Source organism: Cnephaeus nilssonii (assembly GCF_951640355.1).
Source record: "Cnephaeus nilssonii genome assembly, chromosome: 3".
Lineage (NCBI taxonomy): Eukaryota > Metazoa > Chordata > Mammalia > Chiroptera > Vespertilionidae > Cnephaeus > Cnephaeus nilssonii.
Window position 1 is genome coordinate 34,601,616 of NC_137074.1, and position 25,614 is coordinate 34,627,229.

At 39.9% G+C, this 25,614-nt stretch overlaps 1 protein-coding gene across 6 annotated transcripts in view; it reads left to right on the plus strand.

The window, feature by feature from the left end:
- NAALADL2 (N-acetylated alpha-linked acidic dipeptidase like 2) overlaps positions 1–25,614 on the plus strand; it is a 1,181,205-nt gene that overhangs the window by 517,316 nt on the left and 638,275 nt on the right. The window contains exon 1 of one of the 6 annotated variants that reach the window (XM_079765800.1): positions 304–340. The exons of the other annotated variants lie outside the window; for them this stretch is intronic. Coding sequence (XP_079621926.1) covers positions 325–340 — 16 coding nt within the window. The 5' untranslated portion in view covers positions 304–324. Of the gene's footprint in view, positions 1–303; positions 341–25,614 lie in introns of those variants that run through there. 6 annotated transcript variants of the gene reach the window in all.

Sequence of the window (25,614 nt, forward strand, 5' to 3'; positions counted from 1 at the left end):
CCACCATAGCATTAATCAGATACTCATAGGCTCTCTTTTCAGGAGAGAGAGAGAGAGAAGCTATATAATATAATGAACCTCAAGTCCCCAAGTGAAATACTTCGGGTTCATTATATTAAACTCCCTTTTCTCTTATTATTTTAGTTATAAATATATATGTGGGGGGAAAAGTAAGAAAACTTTTAAAGTCCAAATAAAATTTCACATATTTGTTCTCAAAATGCTGCTATATTAATCTCTGTTTTGTAGGCTTCACTTATCAAAAAGGGAGAAGTGTGAGCAATCTGTCAAAACCCCACAACTGGAAGATGCTAGATATGACATATGGCATTGTATAAAGGTTTTCAATCAATGTTTTTCTATAGATATTTCTTAAAAATGAGTCAATTGTATTTTATAATGTTCTTTGCTTAACAATATTTAACATTGCTAATATTGATATAGGTAATATAATTGAAAAATGCATATGTAGCTCAAAATTATCTTTAAAATATGGAAATTGCAGTTAACAGTTTTATTACACTAGCCGATATATGTAGTAGAATAAGATATAAGATCTGGGAGCCAAAGTGGACCACAAGCTATCTGTGAGTTTATAAAGAAATGCTTTTAAAAAGCATAATATTTCTAAATTTTATAAATAGTTATGCAGTCACCATCTATTTTTCTTTCTTGTATTTTTTAAATTAGGAGTATGAGATATTTAAGAAAAGAGCAGCACAGGGCAATAGCACTCATTAAAATGTCAGAAAATATTACCAATGGGAAAAGCTTAAGTGAATGGGAATTAGTTCATGTGAAGATGAAAAAGCTAATGGTCTTTTCATAAGTAATAATTTTTAACAGCAGGGAAAGTTTTTTATGAGCAGGATTGTGATCAGCTGGTTTTATTATTCATTGAAAAAAAGTATGAGAAAGCAAATCTAAACTGGAATGAATTTTAAACAGAATTACTCTGTCTACTACAGATGTTTATTGCTGTTATATATGTTTTCCTATTTAAAGTCTTCATTTATAAACACCTCAGATGCACAGCCTTATATTCTTTTTCAAAAGGAATTAGTTAGATACTCTAGACTGTTCCATATATGGGGAAAGAGTATATAAGAAAAAGGATATTAGCAGAGACATCTACGTAAATGTTAAAACTTTTTTCATCCTCAGGAAATTTAAATGATTTCTCTTGTCTTCTATTCATTGCCCATAGGTATGAAATATATCAGTAATGCAGTTTAATCTGACCAATAGTAAATTATATATATATATATATATATATATATATATATATATATATATATATATATATATATTGCAACCACAAAATTATATATTGTAGCAAATCCGTGCGCTAGTGCCCATGTAATTGGTCTGTTTCGGCCATCCTAAGTTGTTCTAATGAAAGCCTTGCATTAAGGGAGATATATAGATGCACTTGGGTAAATATAGAAATCTCCAGCTGCATTCAAACAGATGGGTTTCCCCACAACTTGCCCTCCTACATCCCAATAACGGATGAGCTCCAGCACAGGTGTGAGGGAGGCACAGAAGTTTCTTGGTAAGTTTAAGAAGACAAAAAAAAAGCAGAAAAGTAATCTTTATTTTATTTAACATGTTAACATTTTAATTATTGTTAGGGCAGTAGAAAGAGATGGTGTTGCATTAACTTCGAACAAAAAGAGGATCGAAGTCTAGTGCTTGGAGTCTATTCTAACTTTTGGATGAGGTAATAGAAATAGCAACTTCATCTCAAGGAAAAGGGCAGGAGCTTGTTTTGGTTACAAAATGTGCTTTGCCATCCTGAAAGGATTATTGATAGAGAAAGAAACTCAAGGTCATAGGCCTTGATGTTTTGTTCATTCTATGGTAATCTTATTTCGAGAGATTGTTGGCTCAGCTAGTTCTTAGCTAGATGCTGGGAAGATAAATGTGAACTTGAGCTTGTGACACCACTTAACTTGTAATAATGATTGTTATCAGTGTCTCTCCATCCTGTTTGGAGGGCAGGATATTTGGCTCTGTGTGTGTGTGTGTGTGTGTGTGTGTGTGTGTGTGTGTGTGTTTCTAACTGTAAATGACATTTGAAATGCCTAGCTATTTCTCTCGAACTGGTGGCTGTGAATTACTACCATTATAGGACTATATAGGCATTTTTTAGGTTAAGAGAATGCTATCAAACCAACTCTAATGTTGCTAGTTTTAAAATTTTTATTGGCCTAATCTTAACCAATTATTTGGCAAAATGTATGTAGTTGTCACTTTAAAAAAAAAAATCTAGGAAACTAACTTTATTTTCTAAATAACTTTTTGCTTGGTGATTAAAAGTACATATATATTTTAAATGCTTTTGTTCTATATATATTTGTGAAATGGGGCAGGCTATGGTTTTTGTTTGTTGAAGCAGTGTGAATATTCCGCATTAAAAAAGTCAAGCTATTAGGTAAGAATTCAGGGAAAGGAGGTAATGAGTGGAGTAATAAAGTTAAACTGTTTGAAGAATGTGTTCCTCCAGCTCCTCTGCATTATAAAACAAACAACTCCAAAATAAGACCATCTATATTACACAACTATAATCAAATTTATCAAAATTGGTAAATTTTATAATGACACCACTTTAGAAAACTTTGACTTAGGAGCAATCCAAATCTATATATATAAAAGCCTAAGCAACTGAACGACTGATCAACCAGTCGCTATGATGCACATTGACCACCAGGGGGCAGATGCTCAATACAGGAGCTGCCCCTGGTGATCAGTGTACTCCCACAGCCAACCTCCTGCAGCCAGCCAACCTCCCGCCTTCCCTCCCCTCTGGACTAGGCGAGACGGCCCCTATCGGCCCTGATTGCTGGCCAGGCCGAGGGACCCCACCTGTGCACAAATTTGTGCACTGGGCCTCTAGTGTTTTCATAATCTTCTGAGTTACTGTGTGATAGCTCAGTAGCTCAGCTATCATTTAATAGTGAAAGTTTCTTGGACACTAAAGCAGCATGAAGTTCAGAAATCCTGTATGCCCAGGAACTAGGATCACCTGAGAAATTTGTCTTGGGCATCTTTACCCTGAAGTTGTCTGAATCTCACATGGACTTTTTCTAGAGCATGGTTCTCAACCTTTCTAATGCTGCGACCCTTTAATACAGTTCCTCATGTTGTGGTGATCCCCAACCATAAAATCATTTCCATTGCTACTTCATAACTGTAATTTTGCTACTGTTATTCATAATGTAAATATCTGTGTTTTCCAATGGTCTTATGCAACCCTGCTAGCGGGTCACGACCCACATGTTGAGAACCGCTGCTGTAGAGAGACAGGAACTCATAACAAATCAGGTTATGGAGTTGTGTTGGGAAGATGCATTGTTGTTGGGTTTGGGGTAAAGATATGTCATGAGGGAAATAGTTAAACTTGGGGAAAATAAAAATAATATAAATTAAAATTAAAACCAAGTTCAAACAACGTAGTTTCTGTTCCACAAAATAAAGAAATTAAATTATGTTGTTCATTTTCACTTCTCTAAGTGCCAAGTCCAGAATATGTTCTTTATTTTCAATTATATCAATCAAGAAACAGGGGTAAAGAGGTCAACTGGTCTAGGGAAAATGGCCCAAAGCTAGGGATAAGAGAGCCTTCACTGCCTTTTGCCTGGAGGGCAAGGGAAAAGTGGAACAGTAGTCAGAAAGGAGAGACTTGTATGGAAGACATTATGGAAGGAGCTGTCAAAGGACAGAGCCAACTCCCTGTGACCTAGAAGGAAGGAAGCTGAGGGAGAAACATTCTGATATCACTCTCTTCCTGCCCAGTGATCTTTCACTGTTGCCTTGCATCAGCCAAATACAACTAAAAGCCAAAGGTCAAGGGGGCTTGTAGCTCACTCAGGTAGCTTCTCTGGGCATAGTGTAAGAAGGACAAGAATGGAGGGCCAATAAAAATTTTGCATATTAATCTTTCATGGTATGTACTTGTGTTTGTAAAATTCAAACTAAATTGGCTCAGCTTTAAGTATACAAAAAGGCCTTTGTTAATTTATGAATATAATTTATAATACACAGTTCAACAATTATCTATTATATAAAAAGCCTGTGGTCATCAGGCCATCACGCCATAACAACAGATTAGCAGGAGGCTGCGTGCACGAGGGTGGGCTGGGACTTGACTCTGGAGGATTTGACTGGAGGTGTGGGTGGGTTTCTAGGACCTGCCAGGGTGATGGCAGTGGCCACAGGACTCTTTCTGGATCCCGCCGAGCCGTGGGACTCTGGGTTCTGGGTCTCACACGATTTCGCGAGCTGGGCCCCTAGTAATATATATTAACATTACATATTGGAGTAAGAAGTGACAATAAAATTATAAATCACCTAACCAGCACTTAACATGAAGGGAGAGCATTAGGAAGGCAGCTAGGAGACTTGGAAAATCAAGTGATTTTGATGTTAGAGCTGAGTTTGAATCCTGACTGGGGTATTACTATGGAGATTTTATGTAATTTACTTACTCTTAGGACACTACTGCCCTAGGGATTCACATGCAGGAAGTTCTGAACGACCTAGAGCTATTGTTGTGAGGATTCCCTTGCTAAAGTCTTACTATAAATCCCCCAGAATGCTAATAATATTAATTTCAATATTCCACTGAGCCTTGTAATCTTGCTTTAAAAATGTTAATGCCTGTCATTAGAGTAAAAAAAAAAATCTGAGTGAATCTACATAGAATTTACAAGTGTATATACTTCTGTTACATTTTTGTGATCAAATTCAATGATATTCATTGAAACATTCCAAAATGACACATGAGGTATGGGTAATCCCAGTTCAAAAGGATGCTTGCCTACCAAATCCATCCCCGTCACTAGAGATGAGAACCGAGGCTGTGCAATTCAAATCATTTTAGACACATGTGCATGTTTGACACAAGGAATGTAAGAGCAGGTGTCAGAATACAGATTTGAACATATGGCAAGCTCTTCCAATGCAGCTGGCCGCAATCCTTGTCAAAGGTCATAGAGACAAAAAGACATAAAGTCAGAAGTGGCTAGTGCTTCAAAAGCACATTCAGGAAATGCAGTTATAAACCATATTCCCTGAACCAGAGAAAAACTCCTCCTATTTATCAATAATGTAAAGTGATTTGAAAGCTAAATATAAATATAGTTATGTAAGTTTCTATGTATCGGAGAACAACAGAGAAATAGGGAGATGAATGAAGAAAGTCAGAAAGGCATGTACAAAGGTAACAGTGTAATAGAATGTGCTTGGAGATTCAACCAGTTAGCTCCTTGAGCCTCTATATTTACTGCACTCCAGAGAGCAAGTGGAGATTCTGAAATGTAGCCACCTGTTAATGGCCGAAACAGGACGGCTATTCTACCACTGTCTAGCATTGGGCTTATGGGAGGAGAGGTTAATAAGAGGGTATTTACAGTACAAGTAAACACAGTTTTCATAAAGAGTGACTTGGCAGCCACCATGAGGAGAGAAGCGGTTTGATTTAACTTTTATCTTCTCTGAGGAGTCTTTCCTGATCCTTTAAATGTGGGTTACACTGCTCTCCTGAGTTCTCTCATACCTCCCTGCACTACCATATCACCATCATGCTGTGCTGTATGTAGTTATTCCTCTAAATTTCCCACTAGTTTGGAAGTCCCATGAGGGTAGAATTGTCTGTCTCTTCTGTGTTATATTTAGTGGCTTACAGGGAACAAAGTAAATTGTCAGTACATGTATGTAGAACAGTAGGAACAACCAATAGTAGTAATAACTGAAAAAAAGAGAAAACCATTTGAGGCGGTTGTGTGATTTATAATGAGGAATATATACTCAGTCTTTATTCATTTTTCCTGGCACAGTGCTTCTGAATTCTTTGAATTTCCTAAGTTATAAAGGTGTCTTTTGTTATGTTAATGAGATGACCTTTAGATCTCACCTAGGGAAGGTGGGGGGGCTGGTTGCTAGGAGACCCAGAGGTGTGTTTAGAAGGTGGCAACTTTCAGTCCCAGGGCCCTGAGCTCTGGGAGAGGAGAAGGGCTGGAAGTTGAGTTCAATCCACCAATAGCCAATGAGTTAATCAATCCTGCCTATGTAGGGAGGCCTCCTTAAAAACAGACGAGGATGGGGTTTGGAGAGCTTCTAGGTAAGTGAACACGAGATTTGGGAGAGCTGCGCTCTCTGGAGAGGGTATGGAAACTCCACGTGTTTCCCCATACTTTGCCCAATATGTCTCCTCCATCTGGCTGTTCCCTGAGATATATCCTTTTAAGTAATATAGTGAGTAAAATGTTTCTCTGAGTTCTGTGAGCTGCTCTACCAAATTAAAGAGCTCAAGGAAGGGGTCCTTGGAACCTCAGTCTATATTCAGTCTGATTCAAGGTGATCAGTCTGAAGTGAGGGGCAGTTCTAGAGTACTGAGCCCTTACCTGTGGGATCTGACACTACCTCCGGGTACATAGTGTCAGAATTGAGTTGAATTGTAGGGCACCCAGCTGGTTTCTGAGAATTGCTTGGTGATGCGGGGGAAAAATTCACACACTGGAATTGATAGCCAGAGTTGTAGGCTGATGTAAGACTATCCTTTTTACTCTGACTGGTTTTCTGTGAGGCAGAATTGTTCCTTGGTTAGTTTGGACATATCCTGGAAGATATTGTTAATAAATGCTTGTTTAGAGAACAGACCCTTGAGTTTATAGTTTATTCTGACAGGAAGGAAATGTATCCATTCTAGTTTATTCTTAATGCGTGAGCCTGGTAAAGACATAGTCAGGCTTTTCAGTACCTGGCTACTACCATCTTTTAAGAACAAGTAAGAGATCTTGCTCAGCTGGTGTTGTTCAGTGGTTGAACAGCGACTTATGAACCAGGAGGTCATGGTTCAATTCCTGATCAGGGAACATGCTTGTGTTGTTGGCTTGATCCCTAATGGGTGGTTTGCAGGAGGTAGCCGATCAATGATTCTTTCTCATCATTAATGTTTCTGTCTCTCCCCTTTTCTCTTCCTCTCTGAAAGCAATCCTATATAATAAAAGCCTAATATGCAAATTGACCGAAGGTGGAACGCCGGGCTGGTGGGGGCCAGGGACCAGCAAGCGGGCAGCGCCAGGCCAGCCAATGTGGGTGCCAGCAGGCAGAGGGAAGGGATCGCAATTGGGGGGGGGCCGTGGCAACCGGTGGTGGCAGAGGGGCAGAGGGGGTGGGGCCGGCCGCTCGCTGGCCTGTGCCGTCCCCTGATTGGCCTGCTGGTCGCCTCCTGCAAAGGGAGGCCAGACTGCAGCTTAGGCCTGCTCCCTCGAGCAGGCCTAAGACATCAGTCGAACATCCCCTGAGGGCTCCTGGACTGCGAGAGGGCATAGGCCAGACTAAAAGACCCCCCCCCCCCAGTGTACGAATTTTAGTGCACTGGGCCTCTAGTCCTATATAATAAAAGTCTAATATTTAAATTGTTCCCTCGACTGGGAGTTCAACCAAGAATTCGACCACTCACTCTGACGTGCGCTGACCACTAGGGGGAAGCACAGAACATGGCAGGCATCAGCGATGCAGCACTGGCAGAAGGTGGCAGTGGAGACGCTGCTGGCCCCGATGAGTCCTGATGAGAGCGGGACCACAGTGGGATGGTGGAGGAGGTGAGTGGGCGGTGCCAGGCCAAGGCGGGTGAGAGTGGGGCCCAATCACCCTGTGGATTATCCCACAGATGGTTACCAGTGGCGGTGGCCGGAGGTGGGGCCGCCACCCAGCTCCCACGTGCTGAGGGAACCCGTTGGGAGCCTGATGACTCAGGCAGAGGTGGGTGCACGGGGGCCCAGGAGCCCAGGTGCTGCCCAGGGCCCAGAGGTCAGCTGGGACCTGCCCTTCCATGCCAGACGCTAGTGCTTCGATCGCTGGCCAGGCCTAGAGACCGCACTTGTGCAAGAATTTCATGCACCGGGCCTCTAGTAGAAATATATTTTTAAAAAGAACAAGTAAGATATCTCATGGGCACATGTCTCTAGGCAATCTAGTGTCAGCCCAAAACACAACCACAAGTCCTCCTGAATGAAACCTACATTGCCATTTAACAAAGAATCAAAAACAATTTGGCTAGTATCCTGTACATTTTTGTGGATATTTTGGCCCATCTGATATATTTATATTTCATTTTTAAACTCTGGTAACCTAAGCAACATTAACTTAATCCTCAGTTGTTAATGTCTGAAGTTAGGGCACAGTCTTATAGGACTGTTGTCTTGCTGACTGCTGTTATGGCAAAAAGTAAAATCTTGATAGAAGCGTGCTGACAGATCTTGATAAAAATGTGCTGATATTTTCACCTTGTAAAATGCATACTTTCACTCCTAACTCTCAAGGATTGATTTTTTCAAAAAGCTTGAAATATGTAAACAATTAGAGAAATAGAAGAGTTTCATATTAAAAGAAACTTTAGAACTTACTCTTAAAAATAAGTAATATTCAAAACCATAATGGAAGTAAAAACAAAACACTGAAGGTAGTGGTAGGACATCTCACAATGCAGACATTGGGAAGGTTGTGGGAGACTAAGGTCTTCCTGCCCGTCTTATACTTCTGTCAAACTTGGAAGGAGGGTTCTCAGGAGTTCTCTGTGACTGAGGACAGACTCCATGTGTAATCCACTTGTTATCAAGTCTACTTGGTAATGAAGTGAAAATGTAGCATCAAAGAGAGGCAGCTCTATTGCTTGAACTGAAAGGGAAAACTCATGAAGAAAATAGTCTTGAAGGTAGAGTTATGATGTGTTGGTTTATAAATATTGTCCTAATTATATTTTAGTACAATCAATAACCATTCACTGGATACAGAAAAATTACAATTAGAATGCCATTAGAAAAGAGTGCACTTGGTATCACCCATGTAAAACTGCAAGCATGGGTCCCTCTATAATATATCTGCCATTAAGAAAATTGCCAGCAAATGTTGTTGGCTAAATTGTCCATATGCCACATATGCTTTAATTATTTGGAGGGAAGGAGAGCTATCTAAAACTTGATTACAAGACTTAAAGCTACATGTTTTCAAAATATTATCTTAAACATTTTATATAATGCTACCCAAATGAATAATTTAACATTAGGACCTCAACACAAAATTATTAGACCTCTGTGATGATTAGGTGAAATGAGGAATTTTAAAACACTATTAGGTTAGCTTTTATTACACATAATGAGAATCTCCCAGATGGTGTAGAAATCATTAAAAATTAATTTTATAGCCACTGGACTTGTCTTAAAGTGTCTTGAACTGATAAGCCTTCATAATTTTCTACTTTTGCTTCAGTTCATTGATGAAGCCAAGTAGCTGGATTTTTAAAATTGATGATCTTATTATAATTATTAAAGTGTAGTACATTCATTTTGCCTAAGGTGTTTAAATTGAGTCCCCCCCAAAAAAATATATGCTTTAGTACAGTAAATCTCAAATATTTCAATAATGAAGACTCTTTTTAATATAAAATATTGGTTATAGGCCCATATTGTTAAAGGTGGCCTTTTAATATTTGCTGATTGAAAAGGTGTATGATACAGAGCTACTATGAATTAAGTATTGGTTTAAAGTAAAGATGCATTTAGTAACCCAAATGTCACTTATACTTATTTGAAATGTAAATATATACTATACATACTAATAGTATAATATGTATTATACGCAGGATTAAATAGTTATTCCTATAGCCTTACTACCCTATTAGGAATGTGTGATTCATGCTAAACCATTGTTCTAGACTTTGTTTAAGAAGATATACAATGTCGGTGTCATGAAACAAAGGGAATCAAAGAAGATTGCTGTATCAGTGGATAAAAACATGTGTCTAAAGTCTGAAACATGCCTATGCTGAGAACTTAGCTGGCTTCTTTTGATGTCACAACAATTTTAGGATGGAAACACCTCTTGGGTCACTGTGGTGCTATTTATGCATCACAGGGACCAATACACAAATTTACAATCGCTCATGTTCTAAATAAGTGTAAGTGCCTTTTAAAATTCCTCCTTAGTACCATGGTGATTTTCAACTGGTGTGTTGCAAGAATTTTTAAAACATGATATCCTGACTACTTAGTCAGGGGCCCTGACCTCTTTTCTTTCAGATGGTCAAATAAAAAATGACAACAGCCAACACAACAATAGCCATCTGGTATAAGTGAATCAAAATTATACTATTATTTTTGTCAGATCAGCAAAAATATAATCTATTGTTTGGTGTGCTGCAGGATTTTAGTAATGAGTTTATGTGCACCATGAGATGAAAAAGGTTGAAAACACTGCCACAGACTAATTAATGCCATAGAGCGAGTCTGATATGTATTCGTGTTATTAGTGTTAATAATGCTCCCAACTCCATTTTAAATTCTGCAAATTGGCTAAACCCTTACAAACACTGGCATTATGTATCATAATTTCTACATTTATTTTCAGAAATAAAATTAGATAGTTTGCTTTTTTAAAAAATATATCTTATTGATTTTTTACAGAGAGGAAGGGAGAGGGATAGAGAGTCAGAAACACTGATGAGATAGAAACATTTATCAGCTGCCTCCTGCACACTCCTCACTGGGGATGTGCCCGCAACCAAGGTACATGCCCTTGACCAGAATCGAACCTAGGACCCTTGAGTCTGCAGGCTGATACTATATCCACTAAGCCAAACCGGTCAGGGCATAATTTGCTTTTTAAAGGCCACTTTAGTAATATTGTCTCAATCTATGTCTGTCTAACTATGAATTAATAATAAAGTAATATTTTCTTTTCTCTTTTTGTATCTGTCATTTATGCAATATAATTTTTCTTATAAAATCAATGTTCATATTTACATATATTATATAGACATGTATATATATTACATATTTGTAAATATTTACATATATTATACTTAATATCTCTAGGGAATATTAACACATTTATCACACTCCTGCATACAAGGATTAAAATATTTTAGCTGTGTCTCATGCCAAACAGGCTTGTCAGGTTTGCTATGTGTGTTTACACATTCACTAATTAATTGGTTGTGTCTGGTGACTACAGTGTGTCATCAGGCCAACTGTACACAGCTACCAATTCCTGATAGCAACATTTTGGCAAAGGCATATATTTGAATAAATGAGATTAGTAAAACAGTTGGGAGAAAAAGAAGAGAAACAGAAACAAACAAACCATTAAAAGGATAGGAAAATTTGAGCACTGCAAAATATGAAAAGAGATGAAATAACTAGTTACTCAAGTCCAAAGTAATTTCTTGAGTCTGGTTCTCACAGTTTCAGCAAAAACTTTCTGATATTTTTCATATCAGTGTTATGTTTTCAATTGTGTGGTATTAACAGTTATAAATTCTGTTTTTTCCAGGACTATTTCTACTTCATGTATTCTATATTTGTGTCCCAATAAGAATATTTGAACTCATCAGACCATGTAGGCACATAGATTCCAAAAAATATGGTCACAGTGTAAAAGCTACAACATCAATATAGGCTGTCAAGTTTTCCATGGAGAATTTACTTCAACTGCCAGTCAAGAAGAGTGTTCTAGAACCTTTACACCAATGACGACAGCATAACATTGTGGTTAGGAACTGGGAAATTATGTGAATCTGTGTTCTTATTCTGCCATTAACAACTGTGACCACAGGCTAGTGACCTAACCTTCCAAAGTCTTGGTTTTCTCATTTGAAAATGAAGATCAGTGAAGAGCCTATTTCAAAGGGTTTAAATGAGATTAAAGGCATGGTATAAACATTCAATAATAGTTAACTTTATTAAGTGGCAATAATTGGGTATCAACATTTGAGGCCATATCAGTTTATCTAGGCATGTCTAAAACAAAATGGTCATGCTAAAAATCTTTGGAAAGAATCTTATCCCTTTTTTTGGTTCTCTATTATTGTCTGAGTTAGCTTTGCAACTTAAAAAGGAGGATGGTCTATCCATCTTGGACAAATATCACTACTTCAATGCTCATTGTCACATGTATCATGGGAAAATTCGCAATGGCCTTACTTGGTACTGATTACAATTATAGCATGTACTAGTATGTTAGTTATTGAAAATTGAAAAGGTAAATAGAGGTTTAAAGAAGCAACAAAACAAGTCATTCTATTTCTTTATAAATAAGGCAATGACAGTTTTATGTGTGTAAGGGGTGGGCAAAAAGTAGATTTACAGTTGTTCCTATCCTATATAATAAATGCCTAATATGCAAGTTGTCCCCTTGACCGGAGTTCTACTGGGAGTTTGACTGCTTGACTGGTTGCTATGACACGCTCTGGCCACCAGGGGGCAGACACTCCAACCAGTAGGTTAGCTTGCTGTGGGCGCTGGTGGGCTGGACTGGAAAGTGAGGTGTGAGGTGAGAGCCATCAGGAAGCTGCCAGGGTTTGGCCCATGCCCCAGGCAGAGGCGGGTGGGGGCAGGAGTCAGGAGGGACCAAGCCTGCTAGGTGACCCAAGAGCCATGGACTGTTCAGCCCTCCACAGCCTGTGGCATTCTCAGTGCGCAATTTATAATCTTCAGAGCTGCTTCTTTTTATTTGTTAAGTTTCACTAACTACTCCAGGAGAGTGGTAGCACCATTATGAAGGGACGGGTCTACCTGCCCGAGGCCAAGGGGCCTTGGGCTCCCTGGACTGGCTGCAACAGAGAGGGGGGTGGGGGTGAATCAGAGAAAACAAGTCCAAAACTTGCAAGGAAGTGGGAGGCAGTGAGGGGGCAGAGGGTGACAGCTGTGCAGTGGCCTAGAAAAACTGCTGGGTGGGGGCAGCTGAGGAGCCTGGTGCCTCCTCCCCATGACCCATCACCCCAGCTCTCCTCTGGAGCCCCACCTGGGCTCGACCCACACAGCTTAGCACCACCATACTGCCTCGCCGCCCCCCCTCCCACAGCCTTTGGGGACCTCTGCCCCTGGAGGAGAAAGGGGGAGACTGCAGACAGGAGGTGGCAGGATGAGGGGGCAGAGCCAAGTTAGATGGAGGGGAGGGAGGGAGAGACCCCACAGGACTGGGGACAGAGATGGGCGGGGAAGGAGGGCCCTTGCAGAGGAGTTTCCCTTGGTTGAAGTAGAAATCCCGACTCCCCATTTTACAGACCCCGGCAGAGTGTGTGTGTGTGTGTGGGGGGGGGGAGGGGTAGCGAAGACAAAAGAGGGTGTGAGGGGACTGTATGGATGGAGAGCGGCGACGTTTGATTCATGGTCTATTTATTTTTGTTAAAATATTTTTATTGATTTCAGAGAGGAAGGGGGAGAGAGAGAGAGAGAGAGAGAAACATCAATGATGAGAGAGAATCTATATGCTGCCTCCCGCTCGCCCCCTCCTGGGGATTGAGCCCACAACCCAGGAAAGTGCCCTTGGCTGGAATAGAACCCAGGACCCTTCAGTCCACAGGCTGTGGCTCCATCCACTGAGCCAAACCATATAGGGAAACCCATGGCCTATTTAAAACTGCTGCAGTAGGCTGAGCAGGAGTCTTACCACGATGGTGTTACCTGATAATGAGGGTGTCTTTCCTTATGTTGGGGTAATCCGAACTGCAGCGAAGTCAAGACACCCATGGAGTCTGCATCATGAAGAATGTATTTGAAGTCAGTACTATGATTTGATTTCAAATACATCCTGGATTGCCTGCTTGACCTACAGCTAAATTTCCATGACCACCAGGGGGCAGATGCTCTGACCGGTAAGTTAGCTTGCTGCTGGAGTCTGGCCAATCTGGACCGGGCAAGACGGGGCTGGACATGCCCTGGAGACCTCCCACAGTCCCTCCTGCTTCCCCTCCCCGGCCACCAGCCCTGATTGACTCCGTTCAGGACGGGGCCAGACGGCTCTGATGGGCCCCAATCACCGACCAGGTGGAGGGACCCCACCTGTGCAGGAATTTGTGCACTGGGCCTCCAGTGGAAAATAATACAACAATTAAGAAATAATATTACCAAATAAACTCTATGTTCCACGTACTCACAAGTACAGATCTACTTTTGCCCACCTCCTGTATTTTTGTTCCATTTCCCTTTAATTCCTCAGGCTAGATTATAAGAGGTAGACTGTGGATATAAACATTTTAATACCTTTGATAAAGCTATTTAAATTGTTTTCTAAAAGTGCTGTGCTCATTCGTATTCCTAGCACCAGTGTTTTGAGACTGCCAGCTTCTTCACATCCTTGTTGGCACTCAGTAATTTTTTTTAAAATACCATTGAAGACTTTTTGAGGCCAAACTTGTAAAGTGAACAGCACAGTTGCCTCTAATCCTCAGTTATTGAAGAGACACTATTTGATCAGTAATGCCTCCCTACCCTAAATTAGTTCTGTATGTTTTATATTAGAAAGGGTTAACCTTTTGCACTCGGATGTCGAGTGTGACTCAACACGGTTATCATCGGTAGCAGCTCGTATGTCGAATTGTATTGAATGTATCAATAATTTGAAATATAAAAAAATCCAAATAAATAAGTTTGTATGAAAAGAAACTCCAGTTTTTTATTCTACTGCCGCACTTTGTAAAATCTGGGGTATGTAAAAAATTAAATCCCAAGTAGAATAAAGGAATCGAGAAAAAAGCAAGCGAGTGCAAAGGGTTAAACAGGATCAAAGTTTATCATACTTATTTGTAGAGTTGCCTTGGAAAAGACTTACTTTGGTCCTGTAACAAAGAAGTGATTGCAGGAGTGGTGATCTTACAGCTTTGAGACCAGTCATGGGAATACAGAGCAGTTCTATATTTCCCTTCAAAATCATCATCCTAAGTCATGTCCAAGGTAGTCATGTCGACAGTGTAATTCAATAGCTCTAAAGAGAGGCGACCACGGTTCCCTGGAGCATCAGACAAGAGACTTCTTCCCAGGCTCATTGTACTAACACAATTACTTGTCTGAATGAAAGTGAAAATGTCCGAGTGCTTTTTTTTTTTTTTTTTTTAACTTTGTTAGTGGCATGAATTTTATTCTTATTTATTCCAAAGCATCGTGAAGAATGTATTTGAAGTCAGTTCTATGATTTGATTTCAAATACATCCTGGATGGCCTGCTTGACCTACAGCTAAATTTCAGTGTTTATGTTCACTGTTCCTCAAGGGGAAAATCGAATGGAAAGCAGTGGTTATTATGCCATTGAATACTTATTATTAATAGACATCTTTCTTATATAAGATGGCGATTGGGATGGAATAATAGTTATGAAAAACAAACCTAAGTTAAGCCATCTAAAATCTGTAAGTCCTCTCCCTTTCCTCTATATGCCCACTTCCTACCTCTGTTTAGGGTTTTTTCCCCCAGTATGCACCATCTCACATACCTGATACATTTATTTATTTTTATTTTGGTTATTGGTTTTCTCATTCCACTAGAAGTATGTTTCAGGAAGGCAGGGATTTGGGCTATGTTTTTTTTTCACTGCTCTATCCCCTGTGTCTAGAAGATTACCTGGAAGCCCATGGTAGATGGTTAATAACCATTTATGAAGTTATTTAATAAACTTACAAAGATTAAATTTTTAGAAAATGCAATGAAAAACAAGATGAAATAGATATGACTAGTTTTTTTTATAATTAATGCTAGATTGTGTTTAACTTTTAGCTCACATCTCTGAAAGATAAAGCAATGTAGCATAATGCTAATCAAAGCTTTTAAAATGCAAGCACATATCTGGTGATATGTAAGGTATATTTAGGGAGGTATATCCTTTATTGAATATAAATATTTCCAGAGCCAGAATTGCAGTATCTGTTAAATGCCATCCATTTATACCCATTGAAGTTGGGGAAATCTGGCATTTGGGATAATGCTGTCATCTTTTTCTCTTTTCACTCAATAAATTCAGTCTTTGATGCTGAAAATGTTTTTATGATTATTCTTTTGACTTCTTTATATATTTATTCCATAATTGAAGAAAAACAAGAGGGAGACAAAGAAGTGGAGGGAAAGGAAGGGAGAGTGTGAGAAGACAGAAGTATTTATGATATGAATGAATAGAGATATACAAGCAACTATTTATAAAACAATTGATAAGACAGAGGTAAATAACATTATTGAGCATTTATTATATGTCAAGCATTGTTCTGAATCCATTATTATTATTATCCTCATAATAACCATATTAGCTGAGTTCTATTACAATTACCAATTTTCAGATGAGGAAATTGAACTTCAAAGTGATTAAGAAACTCATCCAAAACATAAATGGTGAAGTTATCAAATTGTTTATGTCACTGAAACATTGCAAGGTGCATTATTATTTCATATATTTATAAAAAAGAAAAAATAGAATTGTAATTTTTAACATATTAAAAGAAGACATTTAGGCCTCTTTACATTAATTTTATATATCATTATTTTTATTTTTTTCTTTATTGATTAAGGTATTACATATGTGTCCTTATCCCTCCATTGCCTCCCCACTCCCCCACTCATGCCCTCACCCCCTTGGTGTTTGTGTCCATTGGTTAGGCTTATATGCATGCATCCTTTGGTTGATCTCTCCCCCTTACCCCCACCGTTCCCTACCTTCCCTCTGAGGTTTGACAGTCTGATCGATGCTTCTCTGTCTCTAGATCTGTTTTTGTTCATTAATTTATGTTGCTCATTATATTCCACAAATGAGTGAGATCATGTGATATTTAACTTTCTCTGACTGGCTTATTTCGCTTAGCATAATGCTCTCCAGTTCCATTTATGCTGTTGCAAATGGTAAGAATTCCTTCTTTTTACCTCAGCGTAGTATTCCATTGTGTAGATGTACCACAGTTTTTTAATCCACTCATCTGCTGATGGGCACTTAGGCTGTTTCCAAATCTTAGCTATGGTGAATTGTGCTGCTATGAACATAGGGGTGCATATATCCTTTGTGATTGGTGTTTCTAGTTTCTTGGGATATATTCCTACATCAAAAAGAAAATACAAACAAAATAAATAAGCTCTTTCTAAAACATTTTACATTCAGAAGATGACTCATCAAATCTCTTTTGACTCTCTGTGACATTAAGGGAAGTGGTAATACCATATTCATTAAATGAATGCTCCATTGATGTCTCTGGGACTTTATTCCAAGCCATTGACACCCATTCTGCAACTTTTGATGCTGGCATATCCTAGAACACATGCAGAGGTATTAATGGAGGGTTTTCAGCAATGGCCAGGACTTCAGTTTTTTTCTAAAACGATCCTTAAAAGGCTTAATAAGTTGAAACATAGAGGGTCTGCACTTGTCTAGTCAGGTCTGGAATAATAATCAAGTTAGGACTTTACGAACAAGGACAAATATGTAACAAGTGCCACCTAGCCTAGGGTGATCATAAACACTTCCTATGAATTTAAAGATATTGAAATGTGTGTGTGTGGAGTAAATGTTTCAGAATAAATAAAATCAATTAAATTTCTTAGCTGCGTAATGGGTGCACAGGTGCTCATTATGTATCTGTAAATTGTCTATTCGAGGAGGTCTTTGAGAGAAAAATGGGCCCTGGGCAATTGGAAGCTTATTCCTTCCCCAGCCCTTGGAACGCATGTTCTGCCCACTGGTCCCACAGTGGGACCCGTTTTCAAGCGTGAAGCCTTGAGAGAGCCGTATGTTGTTGAGACCTGAGACCATCTGGATGGCATAAGTGACTGAACCCATTTAAGGCCTCTAAATAAATACAAGGTCTGGCAATTGGATGGGGAGATCTACTCATCTTGCATTCACCCATGAGAAGCTTTATATGTAAGTTTCCTTGCTTATTAAACCTGACATTTACCAATATGGAGTGGTCAGCCCCCTTTTTTTCCATCTTTCTTGCCCTCCACACACTGGGACCAGTTTACAAGCCACCAATGTTATAACAAATGATTAGATGAGACATGAGTTAGGTTGGGACCTACATATGTTGAATGTTGTATTTCATGAAAAAGTAAGTTTTACTAAGGAAAGTTCTCCAGAAGGGCAGTGAAAAAACACACACACAAATATGCTTAATTTCCAAAGACAACTCTGATAGAAATGTAAAATATAAACTAATTATGGCTGTAAGCAGCATTAAGGGGACTAAGAAACACAGGGGAGAGAGCACAGTGAATCTGGGTTAGTGTCAAAAGTGGGACAGGGAACTGGGTGAATGACAAAAGTCCTCTGAAATTCTGCAAGTAAATATCAGGGATATCCTGAATTTTTTGCCTAATCTTCATGACAGTAAAATGTTAAAATAAATATTAAATACATTAAATAAAATATTAAAATAATTTACTAGTACTTTAGACTCTGGATGTGTTTAGATGTCTAAATGCAGTGTTTGTTTTATTTAGAGGTTCTGGTTATAAGTTGGGACATCTATACTAATAAAAGGGTAATATGCAAATTGGTCATGACATCCTCACAGTAACAACCAAACAGTAGACTGCGTGGGGTGACCAGGCCAGCAGAGGGAAGAAGTTGGGGGCAACCAGGCCGGCAGGGGGGGGGGCACTAAGGGGCGACCAGGCTGGTGGGGGGGCAGTTAGTGGTGGCCAGGTCGGGGGGGAGAGGGGCAGTTAGGGTCAATCAGGCTAGCATTCAGAGGTGGTTAGGTGTGACCAGTCTGGCGGCGGGGGGTGGGGGCAGTTAGGGGCGATCAGGCAGGCAGGCAGGCAGGTGAGCAATTAGGAGCCAGTGGTCCATGATTGTGAGAGGGATGTCCGACTGCCAGTTTAGGGCCTAAACCAGCAGTCAGACAGTCAGACATCCCCCGAGAGGTCCCGGATTGGAGAGGGTCCAGGCTGTGCTGAGGGGACCCCTCTCCCCCATGCACAAATTTCATGTACCAGGTCTCTAGTAGTGTAATATCTAGACATATTTAGGGAACAATAGTCACTGTACTACTTAATATAATATTTAGCTTTGATACCTATAAAGTCAATGTCTCAAATGCAAATAACTTTTAAAAGTACTCTTTATTTTCAAAGATATTGTTCCAATGTATCTCAATAGCACAAGGGATATGTACGTGGTAATTATTCAGTATCTATTAAAGTCCCATGATAATTGGCATATGGTGTTATATAACAGTACATAATAACATATGATGACTGTAATTAAGTGCATCGACTTAAGACTTTGTCTTTTAACTACCCTCAGTGGATACTGAATGGAGGTAAATTAAAGGTTCATTAAGCTGTGTTCAGAAGAAAAAAAAATGTTTTCAAATGACAGATGTACTGTGGAGTTAAATGGAATTATTAAGATCTGCTCTTCAGTGTTTTCTCAAGTGCCAAGTCCAGACTCAACTCTTTGAAGTGTTTTAAGAAATTAAAAAGAACATTAATTTTCACAGTTTATTTAACATTTGAGCTTTAGATGTGTAAAACATTGGAAATGTGGTTGTTTCTATATCAAAGTGACTTTTGGTGTGTTTTTTGTTTTGTTTATTTGTTTAATGTTCTGTGTCTGCAAGGAAAAGCAAAGCAGAAAGGAAAACAATAATGTATGCTGTGGAGGTAGACAAAACATCTGCAGCACCCAGCATTTTCTCATTTAGATGATCCAGAATTTACATTTCTAAAATAAGAATTGTCCTTTCTAATTTGAATGGGTAGTTACAGAAAAGAATCACAGACAATGGGATATTTTTAACTGATTCTTATTCCTAAAGGTGTCAAGAAGGCATTTAAAACATTAAAAAATGTAATAAATTTGAGCTTTCTTATATATTTACCACTCTAATAGCATTATTAAGCATGTGGATAAGGATTGTCCTTTATTGAGTAATATTATTATAAATGCAATTTAAGTGTTCCAATTCTCTGGCACAGGAATAATTACTAATATTTGTTCTTTAAAAAAAATGTTTCTGATGCTAACATCTTATAGCTAGGAAGAGGCTTTAGTTTTCACAACAAATAAACAGATAACAGTATAGATGTGCATGTTTCTTTTATGAGCAAACATGAGTATGTGTATAGGAAGGGTGGAATCCTGAACCTTACCAATGGACAACAAATCTTGAAGGCAAAACATTTCTTTCCCTGAAACTTTCCCTGTTTCAAGTATGGAACGTATAGTTTTACTTCTGTATACATTTTGGCATCTTTTTGCCTCAGGCCTGTATAGAACACCTGTACCCTTACTGGGAACAATTTTATAACATGAAGGCATTTTGGCTGGGGTTTATGCAAGAAAGTTGCAGCAAAAGGCAGAGGAAGAATGATAGGAGTTTACAATAAACTCTTCTTTTAAATAGGTTTCATTGCAATATAAATTATCCTAATATATAAAAACCCTGGGTCCATCACATCCACAATGAGTGGGTTGCTGTGGTGACCCAGCACTGGCTGCTGCGGCTGCAGGCGGGGTGACCCAGCACTGACTGCTGAGGGGGCTGCAAATCAATCCTGGAGAGAGGCCTGAAGAGAAAAGCAGGGTCTGATCCATAGCCTCTGTGGCAGCTGTTGATCAGCACTTGCCTCTCTCTATCTCTCTGGGTGTGGCCAGCACCTGCACCTCAATTTCTCTCCAGGCCTCCACTGGGGCTGCTGATCAGCCTGCTTTTCTAATCAGGCCCCTTTGACAGGCCCAGAGATGCTGACTGGCATAGAAACCGACCAATCAGAACCAAATCTGGGTCAACTGTGAAGAGCCAATGGCTGCCTAGAAGGCAGAACTTTTGATGCTGACTGGCATAGAAACTGACCAATCAGAACCAAATTGGCCGGCAGAGGAGGGCAGTTGGGGATAAGATCAGGCTGGCAGGGGAGGGCATTTGGGAGTGAGATCAGGCCGGCAGGGGAGGGCAGTTGGGGGCAACCAGGCTTGCAGGGGAAGGTAGTTGGGGGTGAGATCAGGCCGCCAGGGGAGGGCAGTTGGGGGCAATCAGGCTGGCAGGCAGAGAGGTTAGGGGTGATCAGGCAGTCAGGTAGAAGGGTTAGGGGCAATCAGGCAGGCAGGCAGGTGAGCGGTTAGGAGCCAGCGGTCCCAGATTGCAAGGGAGTTGTCTGACTGCTGGTGGGATAGGGCCTAAACTGGCAGTCAGACATCCCCCAGGGGGTCCCTGATTGGAGAGGGTGCAGGCTGGGCTGAGGGAACCCCCCCCCTCTGTGCACGAATTTCATGCACCAGGCCACTAGTATATCGTAAAATGCACCCATTTGAAGTATGCCATTTAATGGACATTTTATAATCAAATTGTGTTCTTTATATATGCTGGCTAACGTACCTTATCACATACTAGTAGCCCATTTGCAGGAAGAATCCTGCAAGCGGCTGCTGCGGCCGCGTGCGCTGCCGCTGCCACCGCTGTTGTGGCTGCCGCGACTGCACCCGTGGGCCACTGCCGTCTGCCCCGCTCCGCCCCGCCCGCCCCGTCCCGCTCCGCCCAGGGTTTCCCTCTGGCAGCCACCTTGCATTCTGCTTTTCCTCCCTCTTCCTTCTAAGTTGTCTTCAGTCTTCACTCCTCCCTCCCTCAGCGTATGCAAATTAACTGCCATCTTTGTTGGGTAATTTGCATACTCGCCCTGATTGGCTGGTGGGTGTGGCTTGGGCATAGCAAAAGTGTGGTCAATTTGCATATTACTGTTTTATTAGGTAGGATGGCTTGCAAATATTTCCTTTCATTCTGTGGTTCATTTTTTTACTTTCTTGGAAGTACAAAGGTGATTTGATGAAGTAAAATTTATCATTTTTCTTTTTGTACTTGTGCTTTTTGCAATACAGTATTGAGATACATAAATGTTGGGCAAAAATACACTGGGCCTTAAGTATATTTTTAAAAAGATGTTTTCTGAAATGTTTTTTCATATAAGCATCCAGATTATGCTAAATGTCTGAAGGGGGAGATGGGATGTTGAAGTCAACAACTCCAAGTCAAAGAGAGTTTTTGAAACTTTGGAACAAGTAACAGGGCTAGGGAAAGTGACTTTCTATATGCATCTTTTCTGGAAAGCAAAATGAATAAGCAAGAGTCTTTCCGAGTCTCTAGAGAAGAGATCCCTGATGAAGCCAAGGAGGTAAAAGAGCCAACACCAAAATAACTTATTCTTCCCTTAAATGGTGTAGGATACTATTGATATTTTTCTTATTTAGCTTACTGTCTTTAAGGATTTGTTTTTAGTGAATATAAGAGTTGTTATATTCTGAAGGCAGTGTTTTGCATATCCTAGAAAAATACAGACTCTCTTTATAATAATTATTAAGAGGTTATTTCTCTGTGTTTTATGGTTACTATAACCTGGTTTTTCTTTAAGGTTTTAAATTCTTAAAGTAGAAATTATGCCATCAAAATAGTTTTTAGGTTTCTATATGTACCTTAATTTAACTCTTAAGTTTCCAAGTTGGTGTGGGTCCACTGTACCAGTAAGATGACTAGAATATCTATAATAATAAAAGCATAATATGCTAAATAGACCAGACAGCCAAAGACCTTCTGGACATCATTCCGGACATCCTTCCAGATGACCTTCCAGACAAAGCCATGGTTGCGGGGTCCAAGGCAGAGGTGGCTGCAGCAGCAGGCAGGATCTGAGGCAGAGGTGGTTAGGGGTGATCTGGCAGGCAGGCAAGCAGTTAGGAGTAATCAGGCAGGCAGGAAGAGTGTTTAGGGGTGATCAGGCAGGCAGGTGAGTGGTTAGGAGCCAGTGGTCCCAGATTGCGAGGGGGATGTCTGACTGCCGGGACCCCTCTGGGATTGCGCCTAAACTGGCAGTTGGACATCCCCTGAGGGATCCCAGATTGCAAGAGGGTGCAGGCCAGGTTGAGGGACCCCACCCCCCTGTGCACAAATTTTGTGCACTGGGCCTCTAGTGTCTTCATAAAGTCTGTACTCTCCCAAAGTTAGCAGCATCTGCTTAAGTTGTTCACCCTTAAACACCATTGGTTTGAACTGCATAGGTCTATTTACACATAGGTTTTTTTTTTCTTCAATAAATATGTAGAGTACTGGAAAGGTATTTTCCTCTTCCTTATGATTTTTTTAGTAACATTTTATTTTTTCTCACTGTGTATTTATACTAGAAGAACCTGCAGTAATCATATATATATATATATATATATATATATATATATATATATTTTTTTTTTTTTTTTTTTTAGAGGCCCGGTGCATGAATTTGTGCATGGGTGGGGGGTCCGGCCAGCCTGGCCAGGGGGAGGGGACATGGGTGGTTGGCCGGCCTGCCAGCTGGTCGAAGTCCTGGTCAAGGGGACAATTTGCATATTAACCTTTTATTATATAGGATATACACTGAGTGGCTAGATTATTATGCATTCAGAGATCATAATAATCTGGCCACTCAGCAGTATATATATATATATATATGAAACAGGCTATATATATATATATATATATATATATATATCCCTTCCAATTCCATCAATCTAAACATATTTTTTTACCAGGCCCCGGTATGTACCTTTGTCTCAATTAAGAGAGTAGCCTTGCTTTGACTCCTACATGCAGATACTAATTCCCAACTTCCTGCTTGAGTTCATCTCCATTATTTCTTCAAGTGACTTCTTCATTCTTATGCCCTATCCATTTTTTCAAGGCACAGCTTGAGTTCTCACTGAAACCCTGCTTAATTTCACCTTTCCTAAATTCTTATCTTAGATCTTACACTTTACTTTTTAATTAAGCTTCAAGTGTATATATAAATTAGTTTTATCTTTGCTGATAGATTGTAATTTACTTAAAGCACTTTCTAATATAGTATTTTGGTTTATGTTTTCACTAGAGGCCTGGTGCACGGAGTTTGTGCGCTGGTGGGGGTGTGGCCTGCAGGTATTGGCCCGCTGTGGGAGTGCTGCTCATCTTGGTTAGCCAGTCAGCTGGTCAGCCACGTGACTGTTCCTGCTGCGGGAGCAGCTGCTCATCTCGGTCAGCCGAGTGGCTGTGGACCTGCCCTCTGAGTGGTTGCTCCCACTGTGGGAGTGCACTGACTACCAAGGCGCAGCTCCTGTGTTGAGCACCTGCCCCCTGGTGGTCAGTGTGTGTCATAGTGACTGATCGACTGGTAGTTCTGGTCATTCTGGTCGTTCCGCAGTTCGGTTGGTGGTCTTTTATTATATAGGATAGTTTCAATACTTATATTCTTGTTACCTAATTCATCTTAGAGATGATGATTGACAGCCACTTATATATGTTTGCTCTGTCTTAGGAACTGCACTAAGTGCTTACAATTTATTCATCGAAGTCTCACAGTGACCCCCCATAACTGTGATGTGTGTATGTCAATATCTACAGTATAGGAAGCAGAATCTTAGAAAAATTAATATCCTGTCCTAAAATCAGTAAGTGGCAGCATTGGGATTCATGCCTACTTCTCTTTTAAACCCAAGTGAATGATGTTTTTTACTGTATTGTATTGCAAAATTGTTATTGTTTTTACTGTTATGATATGTTTAATTCATGTATCACCAAGGTTTTTATAAAGGGCCTCCTGGCTTTAACAGGAATGGAAGACTTTGTTTTTAATTATTAGAATCTGCATGTTAGATATGTAGTTTACTATTTTTTTCCTGTTGAGTCCATAATGTGCATTATGCAACTTAATTGAATATCATAAAATTAGTCCGATTCCAAGAATATCTGATTGCACCTTTATAAAAACATGTTTCATTGTTAGCTTGAACTTATGTCTCAGAGATGAAAAATGAAACCTGATGAACATCAATGTTATTTCTGGCAATTTTGATTGTAATTTAGGAGGGAGGGGGAAAAGGAGAGGTGCTTTGTTTTAAGAACAGATGATTTAGTAAACCCTAATTTTGTTGCATTAAAAAAGTCAAACTTGATATAGTTTTTTCTTACCTCCCTATTTTTAAAGAATAAATAAAAATATTTTCCCTGACTGTTTTTTCTCAGTGGTTAGAGTGTCCATGTGGACCGAAGCGTCTCAGGTTTGATTCCCAGTCAAGAGTCTGTACCTCCCTTGGTTGCAGGTTCAATCCCTGCCCCATTGGGGATGGAATGGGAGGCAACCAATCAATGTGTCTCTGTCAATGTTCTCTCTCTCTCTCTCTCTCTCTCTCTCTCTCTCTCTCTCTCTCTTTCTCTCCCCCACTCCTCCCTCCCTTCCATTCTCTCTAAAAATCAATGGAAAAGTATCCTCACTCCTTGGGTGAGGATTAAATTGTTTTTTTTTCCTTTTTTCTTTGGAACAATTTGTTCATGCTTTAGGAGCCACTTAATTAAATAATTACCTGCTGGAGCACCATCTGTTTTTGCCCTATAAATAAGAAGGATGGCTTTCTTTTACAGAGGCTTCGAGAAGGTGCCAAGAAGCAATAAATATCATCAGCAGATGGACTGAGGCACTTCAATCTCTTCACAGTCAGTCTTGACCATTCTGGGCATAGCTAAATGGATTTTTCTGGATAGGTTCCTTTCCAAAAGCATTATGTGCAGGAAGGGAGTTGTATTGATCTCCCAAAGATCTCTTCCCATTCTCCCCCTCAAGATGCAGAGCCTGATTTTGTTTTTAACTCTTCATATGTCCACATAACACACTTTGGTTCTGAACGCTATATGCAAATAACTTTATAATGTGTCCAAGGGATTCAGAGTGGGTGATTCTGGGATGGATTTTCCAGAGGTCAAAGATCCAGAGGCTGCTTTCTTCCTTCTCCTGCTCCTGTGTGCCCCATTCCCCCGGACACGGTCTTCACATTTCACACACAGCTCAGAAGTCTCCCATTTCA